The following is a 10,406-nucleotide window of genomic DNA, read 5'->3' as shown; positions in this document are numbered from 1 at the left end:
GTTTGTATGGGAAAGCAACCGTTTAGTTGGCTAAGAGGAAGCGGAGAGACCCGTTGATAGTCGGAGTTGTCCAGACTAAGACTGAGGAGATCTATACACGTGATATGACTTCACCCGGCCGGGAAGATTAGATAGGATGGTTAAACGAGAGCAAGGAACAGTCAGAAGAAAGGTCACTTTGGGTGAAGAAAGGGTACAGTCAGACTCAGTATGTCAAGTTGCGGACTAGACCAATTCATACGGGTCGTACAAGATTTGTAGTCAATGAATGGTTCATGGCAGTCATAACGTCAATGTAAACATCCACATACAAATCGCCCCATGACATTTTGAGGGGGGATGCTGGAAGGTGGCAAGTCAATGAATGGTCCCTAGCGTCACTAGGCATAATCCGGTGACTTTTCTAGTACCCGAGTTCTAGATGATTTTAATACGTTGAAAAATGTTTAGTGCTATGATAGCAATTATTTCCTGGTCAAGTTCGAAAATCGGAGCCCATTCTCTTGTGAGAACGTAGTTTCGACTGCATTCCTAGTCAACTGACAGCTTTCCAAAAAATTTTCCGATCTCAGACCATCATGGCTCCTGTTAGGGTTGATGGTAGAACAAGGGTTCTCTAAGTTCAAGGCTGGAAAAAACGATTTTGATGTGAGGCGGTTAACATGACAATGCAACGATCAACTTTTTAGTAGATTTTATTAATTTGTGACTAAAAGTTCTGCACAAAATTTGAAAATGACAAATTAATTACGAAACTGTACAGAATCGAGCGAAAGAACTCGTGGGCATCCAATAATTATCTAAAAAATGTGGCCTACTACAAGCATACAAATATCTTCTAAACTATAGTCTACGATTTCGATACATAATATTTACCCACTTGACTACATTCATGTTACGAAAATTGTCAGTACAAACGAAATGTTCGGAGAACGGACGATTTGAAAGGTGAAAGACAGCAACTTTACTTTGCAGTCATCATCTTCACGAATTCTGCAAAAGAAAAGAATTTTTTATCATGAAATAGGCTGTTGTCAAAATGACAGAATCAATTACTGGAAAGATATAAGCCGTCAATCAATTGTTCCTCTAGGGACACATGTGGAGAGCACTGGATAGGCCGTGGCATGGATTTGTATTCTTAGGTGGCCCTGCCATGGCTTTTTGAAAAGACTGAACCCCTAGGATTGTGTTGATTTATAAAAATATACAGTGTGAGACATGTTAATATTACCTCATGTATATTCATGTCACTGAAGTGCAAAAATTTGAAACACGAAAATGCTTACGTCATTTTGGAAACGTTCGAGTATTTCCAAACAAACCAGAACATTTTTGTATGTCTAACATACAGAAGATGCAAAATTTTATTTCTATGATATTTCGGCATAAACGTAATCTAAAATACCACCAAGTTAGAACTTGTACACATCTCGTATTTACACAACGGCGTACTTAACCTTTATTCGAATTAAATCACATTTTGTACATATATGTGTACACGGAAAAGATGTTATGAAGAAGCCAGTGCGAAACTGTGAAAATGTACCGCCTTGTTGTGAAGCAAACTTGAGAAATATTTAAGAAACAGTATTTCTTAAGCCTTTTTTATGTGAGGGAAATAGCTGGGTTTCTTTGAATTTCTGCTCTGCTGTCATTCGTATCTTATGTGCCAAATGACGTAATCCTTTGGAGTGGCGGATTTATTTGTTGTTTAGTGGTATCGTGTACGTTTATTCATGATGCATAACACTGAACAAATCTGAAAGAGTTTCCAAAGCCATTCAGTATTTGCGTGCGGGAATTGTCTCTTTTGTACAAGATCACACGTCACGTACTAAAATAAGCAAACAATCTAGTAGGAACACTGGCGACGCTCTCTTTACAACTTCAGAAAAGCATTCAGATGCATTTCGAGAAAGCGCACGTCTCCAAAAGTTCACAAGAAAGCTTCCTTTCTTTCTTTCTTTGCGACTGTTCTGCATTTTGCACAAATCTCACTTGCTTAACATTGAACCAACCAGTGAAGTTAAGTCTTTTCGAGTTTTTCTACTTCATTAAATTTTGGTTTTGTCAAGCAGCTTCTTGAACCCTGATTGTCTTTGTGCCAATTCTATCTCTGTCGATTCGTCGACGTGAAATCCCTTCTGAGATTGTCATTGTAGACAAAGCGACGACATGCGCTGTTATTTTCCTTTTTGAAAGAAATTCGAACGAACAAGATAAATCGATTGTATAGGCATTAAATCAAGTTTGTTGTGCACAGTAATAAACGCAGAACAAGTAACCAATTAGGAGGTTAAACAAAAAAGATAATGAAATTACCTTCGTAGTTCACACTGCCATCACCGTCCATATCGGCCTCTCGGATCATTTCGTCGACTTCTTCGTCCGTCAGTTTCTCACCGAGATTCGTCATCACGTGACGCAGTTCCGCAGCGCTGATTAGCCCGTTGCCGTCCCTGTCGAAGACTCGGAACGCTTCGCGGATTTCATCCTCGCTGTCTGTCTCCTTCATCTTCTTGGCCATCATTTGCAAGAATTCCGTGAAGTCGATGTTTCCGTTTCCTGTTGACATACACGGGGAAATCGAAATGAAGGACTTGTTAATATTAGTTTTCTGCGTCGACTTACAAAAATTTGGAGGCGACACTGTCTTGAGGAACCTTTATTCGACAAAGTCACACGGTCTAGTGGAGAGTATGACTGTGCGTTCATGATGAACATTTCCTGAATTTCGGATATTTCACTTTTGTGGGCACATAACAAAAACCCATAAGCTATTTTCCCCTTTACACACTTGTAAGGCCATATTTAAAAATTGCATAATATTATTACATTTTCAAAAAAAATAAGTTTCTTTTAAAATTTTGAGAGTGTATCATTTATCGCCAAAATTCGACATAACTGCTAAACAATAGCGTCATAAACTTCCTATTTAAAATATTCTGTTTCAGTTAGTGTAGGTGCCTTGTGTATGAAACGTTGGTGTTTAACTATTATTATTTTATGGCACACTCTCCGACTCATTCATCAGACTTAATGGAAATTTGAGGCAAATTTCGGAAATAACAGAAATGTTAATTGCAAACTGACCGTCTTCGTCGACTTCGTTGATCATGTCCTGAAGTTCGGCTTCTGTCGGATTTTGACCCAGTGACCTCATGACTGTTCCCAGTTCCTTGGTCGTGATTGTGCCGTCTCCATCCTTGTCGAAGAGGGAGAACGCTTCCTTGAATTCTGTCGTGTGGAAAATGGATTACAGTATATATAACGGAGAAATTATTTAATCTGCCCTTGCTGTAATATAAGGGCAAGGAAAGACATATGTCATGTTACTCTACTGTAGCCTATGGTACATGAGTACTCTATCATTGTCGTCGTCGCCATCATCGTCATCGTTATCGTCATCATCATCATCATCATCATCATCATCATAATCATCATCATCATCATCATCATCATCATCATCATCATCATCACCACACAACCACCATCATCATCATCATCATCATCATCATCATCCATCATCATCATCATCATCATCATCATCACATCATCATCAAGAACAGCTTCATTGTCATCATTAGCACTGTTATAGCATAGGCATGATCATTGTGCTGAACTTCAACATTATCTTTATCCTTTCAGCCGCCTTACTTTCGACATGTATCAGACTTCATCGGAGATTGTCGCTAGGAAATGCTATCAGTATGATCGTGTAAAACTTCTGCCGAGAGAAACAGCGTCGCTGCACTATTACGACATCGTCTCTTTGACAGTGTGGCGGCTACAGAGTTTAAATATCTCGCTTTTTTGCTTTAATTCGTGAGTAAATGCAAGAATTCCTATTAGCTGTTTACACAGCAATGGAACATGAAGGGGCATGGCACTCCGGGATGGCATTGAAGGCGTGTTGCATCAACGACGGTGTCAACAATAAGCACGGGAAGGGAGCGTGGTTACGTCACCCTCCGTGCGTCATCAGCCTCTACACACACTTTCACCGCCTGGTGCTATTCAACAATTTGCATAGTACATGTTTTAAGCTCAAGGCCACTCCATTTTCCTGATCGTGTTTAGCTCTTTAAAAGGCGAAATGTTCATACTGCTGGTTCGGGCGCTGTCACTGTCACACGACATCCATAGTGTATGCAAAACCAGTTTACAATAGCAGGTATTGTCATGAAAGTTCAAAACAAAGGGCCAACCATCACAATTCATGGGTCGAGTCTTTTGTAATCCTAACAGAGAGAGAACAATAGATGGTCTGACAAAAAAATCTGTCGCACTGCGACAATGAAACAGCCAATCAGCGATCTTCATTTTATTCCCAGGGGTGTCGCGTTGTTGTCCTTTCCACGACAGGTTGATTTTGACCTCCACGAGTATCCCGGAACGTATGTTCGAAAAAGTTCACAGCGATTAATTAGCTGTGACAAGATAGCAATAGTACTGACTTCTGCTGCCATGTGCTGCCAATGCCCCCACAGTATTCTAAGAGTTCAATGTCAATTACATGGAATTCAGGGCAAACCTTCAAAACTGCATGTGCTGTGCTCAATCCCATCGATTCAAAATCTCTTTTTACATCCATGCTCAAAACTGTGTGCAAACATTCACCGATTCAGAATCAGTTTGATTCAGAAAAAGGCAACCGGGAATTGAAAATAGAATTTATTAATTTTTTTGAGAAAAAAGTTAACGGCAATGAAATTCTACACTACTAATCAGACTTTGGAGTTTATTTACAGTCGTTCTCCTAAATCTGAGGTCTGGGACTGAACACAAGCATAGCACAGTGGAGAACCCCATCTATGGTTCGACCTTGAAACAAAATGAACGTTATACAACACGTCCTGCCAAATCATTCGCAAAACTGCACCCGTCCTGTCAACGAGAAAAAGTGCTTTAGCCTTTCATATGGTGTTAGAGGGCGACCCGTTGTTTACGTCGATGCTGAATGGGATCAGTCGGTTTAATTTGAAGATTATTTTAAGTGTCCAGATAACACACCGTGCCTTAATCACTTCCAAATTTATCATTTCATGTTGAGCGGTCTATATTTCTGCATCGATAATGTTGGTTGTGTGTAGCTTTGCGTTGCATTCAGTTACAGACATCTTTTCTACTACATATGATAGGATTATATTGAACTGGATAATACTGTGTAGCCTATACGGACGCGAATTTGAATAATACACGTGTGGAAGGATAGGTAATATCGCGTCGAGAAGCACTTTCCATCAATAGTTCCTGGCTACTTACATGCGAGAGTAGGAAAACGAAATAACTCTTTCAATGAATGTAGCTTTCGCCGATACTGGAAACATACAATAGTTTCCACTGCCTTATGGAAGAACCATTCAATGTTCATTCGCCCTCCCCTCAGGGCGGTACCGTTTAAAGTATTGGCGTTGTGCCAATCACAGTGATTACCCATGGCTACATCATAATCGTCTTCATTGTCTGTTTGTAACTCCCACTTATCAACTTCATTAGAAGTCGTTCTGTCCACTGCAGCGAGGTGGCTTATCCTAAAATGGTGGTTCAAGTTAACGGATTTCATTTCTGAAGAGAGGTGCCATAACCCGGCGCTTGACACAATTTAATCGCGTTATGTCAATTCTCGCGATAATCCCCAGGATAATTCACTTTTTGTTCGCAGAGCGACAGCGGACGTGTTTACCACTGCCGTTCACGCGATTGAATGCTTGCAAAAATATTTACGAAATGTGATAAGTCATATGATTATTGCATTAAAGGGATCATAGTTACGTGTCATGGGGGTTTCGTGAAAGCAGCGATATCGAACTGTCACGAGTAAACGACTTTGTTACTACGCTACGATCGTTTACTGAGGGTGTGTGCTTTTGCGATTTGTGCACATGTTTATTCATTCAAACTTTCTGGGGTTTCTTCAAGAACGCTCAGCATCGATCGTAATAAATAAAAACAGCGCCAATGGCACTGATCACAACTGGTACATTGTGAAACTACTCATAATTAATGAGGTACAATATGTGGCGTCATGCGGTGTCCCATCATACCATATATGAAGGGTGTAGCACTTGTGGTTACTGAGTTATGGACAAATATGTATATTTCAGGTCAAATGTCACTGAGGTCATGTGACATTTTGTCAAAAAAATTGAATTGCTAAGTCATCCCTATATACCAAAAATCAGACCTAGCTCTATTGGCTCGCTCAAAATTAGATATGCACATAATTAATGAGGTACAATATGTGGCGTCATGCAGTGTCCCATCATACCATATATGAAGGGTGTAGCACTTGTGGTTACTGAGTTATGGACAAATATGTATATTTGAGGTCAAAGGTCACTGAGGTCACGGGAGATTTTGTCAAAATATTTGATATATCTGCGTGAACGGAGGGACATGACCCAATCTATAAGGCCCTGGACTTCATCCATGGGGACTAAAAACTGTGTCACTGCATCCTTTTTGCAATATGAATATGATGAGAAACTAAATTTTTATTTTACTTGGCCTTATACATGGGATTCTATAGACAGCTGACTTATACATGGTTGTCTATGGTGGTGTAAACTAAAAAGTCCTCTAACATGGCCAAATTTGATCGCATTGTGAAACAAATCGACGTGCATCTGTATGGGGTAGGGTACTATCCTTGTGCAAAGTTTGAAAGAAATTGACCAGGGCATGTCTGAGATATCTGTGTGAACAGACGGACGGATGCACACACGGACGCAGGCACGCACACACGGACATGACCAAACCTATAAGTCCCCCCCGGACGGTGTCCGTGGGGACTAATTAGACAGACCACGAAGTCAATGAGCAACATACAGCTGAAAGACTATTTTTCACATTGCGATTTTAAGCCCATATTTATGAGAAAAGGGACATGTATATGTATATGGAGAAAAAAGCAGAAGACATATTTGTAAATTGTTTGTTAAGTGACAATCATATATGCATCTCTTGAAATTTTGTGGTTATAAGGTATAACAGTAGTGTAAGAATAATGAGGTTAGAATTAGTAAAGCTAAGTTGACAGTAATTAAGATTACAAAATTATACACTAAGCTGAGGAAATCTGAATGAAATAAATGTTGAAAAGCAGCAAAGTCATGGTCATCTTTTGTCTAATACCTTGTGTAAGTTCATGAACTTTACATAAATCTTGCTATAGATTTGTTGCTTATGGGCAATAACTGTGTTTCAGATCATTTGAGAGCAATCCATCCATGACAGGTTTAAATTGTAATATACTTCTATTTAAAGGAGAGAAACATCTCAAATAATTTTTTCCCCTGTAATTTGCTGTGAGAACACATGGACATGCTTAGGACTCTATGCTGGTGCTACCTTGATAACTAACCTACAACTTGTAACGGCATTGTCTAACCTGTTCACCCCAATTTCCTGTAGACAGGTCCACACTCACCATTGATAACAATGGGTTTGGGCCATACCATGGTAGTGAAAGACTGTAACATGTGAGGTCGTGGATACTTAATCTCAGGAATGTCAAAGTCTGTATATTGACTCAAGGATGTTTACATAACAAATGCTTAGGGTCATCTCAAAAGTGAGAATCTAAACTATGAAATATGTTTTTTTTTTATTGCTTTTGATACCCAAAAGAGCATAGAAATCTCTTATACTTTGAATCAGCCATCCTGCATATTTTTAACATTCATCAAAACCTCATTTCTGTTCCACAACTCATAAAACAGTCCACAATGCAGGATTGGTGTACATTCCAAAACTACATATATGAAAGACCCCTAAAATCAATTAGTTAAAAAGGGGGGTTAGAAATTTCCCAAAACTATATAACCGCCGCTCCGTTTGGCTCCATTTTTCCGAATTGGAACCTTGGAACCAGTCTGAATATCGGTACCAAATATCAACGCAGTCTGTTCAGCAGTTTTTGACTTTTTGTCGTTTACGGAAATGGACGACATCAAACACCGGTTGAAACCACCTCTATATCACAACTTCCAGTTGTGATAAAAACCTGATTGCCAACTTGTATGCACTCCGTAGTGTATCGGCCCACAGACAGAGAAGTGGTATATTTTCAATACGACCAAGAGAGACCAGATACTTTTATTCCAATATTGTCATGAGTGAAAGGTCTGAACGACTTACAATATTATGTACACTCACCGGCGATTTGCTCCTCTGTGAGTTCGTTTTCAGCCTGGAAAAGAAAAATAAACATTTGAAGCAGTTGAAAGAACAGGAATTTGTCCCAACAGAGAACACAATACCGTATAGTGAGTACGTTCGGGCCTTTATGACGGACGCTGCCCCCAGGGTCCCGTCGCAATAGCAACTTTTCTTTGTGGGGGGTGGGGGGTATTTACTCCCACTGCATTACAAACTTGGAGTGTTTGATACAGTCATTCAGTGTCTTTCGTAGTAGATGAAAATCGTAACAGTGAACAACACGAACAAATAACCCATATTTGACACATGGAGGTAAAAGCAATGGTTGACGAGGTGGAATTACTCTTTCCAGGACACTTACTCGAGAAAAACACTGCTGAGAATGTTTTTATCATCGTTTACACTTTGGCCGTGCAGGTTGACGCAAGCAAGAGTTTTTCCGTGGCATTTTTATTCACACTTCTTTGTAAGAAGATTAAATTTTGTGAAAGTTAAAAGTGAGACAAATTATATAAGTTACGAGTACCAATATTTCGACTATGATCCAAATCGCCCAAGGAAACCACCGATGTGGGATGGGGCCAGTAAATGTAACAGCATGTTATGAGTAATTTTATCAAGGTAATCTTTAAGGTAGAATGCGCCTCGGGGACAGATATTCGGACTCTCAAACTTTTAAAATTCTTTTCTGATCTACCATTTGTGGGGGCTCACTTTAAATCTCCTCGTGTTAAGAAAACTTGTCATCTTCTCTCACTGTGCACCACTTTCCGAGTCGAACGTGACCCGTGATGGGACGTCAACGGCAAAATATATAATTGTGGCCAAGATGAAACTAGGAGGCCCATGCTGTGAACGAGTAAGACAATTAACATGCGTCGCGAAGGACAAATACTCAGCGCGTCTGGTGTTCATAAAACTTGAAGAGGACTCATTTCAAAAACAATCTTAATTGAGTTTTGAGTCGGACCTCGCGTAAAGCCATTAAATGACCCACAATGCTCATTGCACACAGAATTAAAAACTCGAACTTCACGACTTAGCGTGTTTCAGCCGATTATTGTAAGTCCCTTTTGAATACCTAAGATGCTTCTTTGGGCTTTCGAAAGGAACGAGCCGGTTCAGGAATTTCTCTCTGGCGCGAGACACATTGTAACCGTGCGTTTGACGTTCAAGATGGTGTCCTGGCATTGTAACCCAACGATCGCCAGAAAATCGATATCTTTAACAGTCGTTTTTAGCGATCCTAATGAACGTAGGTTACTTTTAAATGTTGTTTGTTGGTCAAACGCTGCAAAACTGAAGTTCTCGTTTAAGACGAGGAGAATTGACGAGAGAATGAAATACTTCGGAGCATCGAATACCATTGTCGGACACCTTGTTCGTCTGAAAGCAAACGGGATGCCAGCACGATTATGTAAACAAAGCCTTGATGAACAATCGGGGACCGTTTTGTCATTAGCATACCGGTTTACCTGCGCCTTACTGAGTCCTTTCTGCGGTCGTTTTTTATCCACTTTGGTCGTCACCCACCACCCCCACACACCCCGTTAAAGAAAGAAACTAAGAAATAGGGTTATCATTGCAAATCGGCTGAACTACATTTGAATTAACGCCAGACTGTTTGATAGAAACGGCACGCTCAAAAATAAACTACTCACCATAACTTTTTGTTAGTTGCTCCTGTCGGGAGAATTTCCTTTACTCCTTCTGTACAGCGGTGTTTTGAGTTCCTAGTGGGTACGCCTCGGTTACCTCTTTGAGCGGGGAACACCCGGAATCAAAAGTTTTTTATCACGCAGGTAGCGATCTGAAGGAAAAGCCCGAACGCTTCGTTACCAGTGCCCCGGCAAACATCAACCGTGCGCCTTGAAGACTCTATAAACTTTGACGGCTATCGATTAGCTCGATTCCACGAGAGTTAAGACTGAGTGACAGCTGCTGGGGTCTCACGCTGCTCGGCAGGTTGAAATAGGGCGGGGCCCGTTACGTTGGCACTCGTGATCAACGTGAACTTGCAGGTGCGTACAGGCGTGTTCGAAAATTACGAGCACGATCAAAGAGAGTATTTTTTCAAGTTCCACCATAATCTTATGTCATATCATATCATATCATGTCATATCATGTCATGTCATGTCATATCATATCATATCATATCATATCATATCATATCATATCATATCATATCATATCATATCATATCATATCAATATCATATCAATATCATATCATATCATATC

The 10,406-nt window shown here is 40.1% G+C and overlaps 1 protein-coding gene across 1 annotated transcript; it reads right to left on the bottom strand.

Moving 5' to 3' along the window:
• Nucleotides 1–679: 679 nt before the first annotated feature.
• LOC139119041 (calmodulin-like) lies at nucleotides 680–10,106 on the bottom strand. The gene is made up of 5 exons (XM_070682657.1): nucleotides 9,828–10,106; nucleotides 8,164–8,197; nucleotides 3,097–3,240; nucleotides 2,326–2,568; nucleotides 680–993 (listed from the first exon to the last, which is right to left on the bottom strand). The coding sequence occupies exons 1-5, from the start codon at nucleotides 9,828–9,830 to the stop codon at nucleotides 965–967; spliced, it is 453 nt and encodes a 150-aa protein (XP_070538758.1). The 5' UTR covers nucleotides 9,831–10,106; the 3' UTR covers nucleotides 680–964.
• Nucleotides 10,107–10,406: the final 300 nt, after the last annotated feature.

The sequence above is a fragment of the Ptychodera flava genome, chromosome 19 (genome assembly GCF_041260155.1).
Source record: "Ptychodera flava strain L36383 chromosome 19, AS_Pfla_20210202, whole genome shotgun sequence".
Classification (NCBI taxonomy): domain Eukaryota; kingdom Metazoa; phylum Hemichordata; class Enteropneusta; family Ptychoderidae; genus Ptychodera; species Ptychodera flava.
The sequence above is the reverse complement of the archived record's forward strand: the minus strand, read 5'-3'. Positions and strand labels throughout refer to the sequence as shown.

What these genes read in the sequence shown, in the direction of transcription:
- LOC139119041 (XM_070682657.1), bottom strand. An exon ending in CACAGAGGAGCAAATCGCCG is followed by an intron (nt 3,241 to 8,163) that starts GTGAGTGTACAT and finishes TCCACACGACAG; the next exon opens with AATTCAAGGAAGCGTTCTCC. An exon ending in CAACGAAGTCGACGAAGACG is followed by an intron (nt 2,569 to 3,096) that starts GTCAGTTTGCAA and finishes GTATGTCAACAG; the next exon opens with GAAACGGAAACATCGACTTC.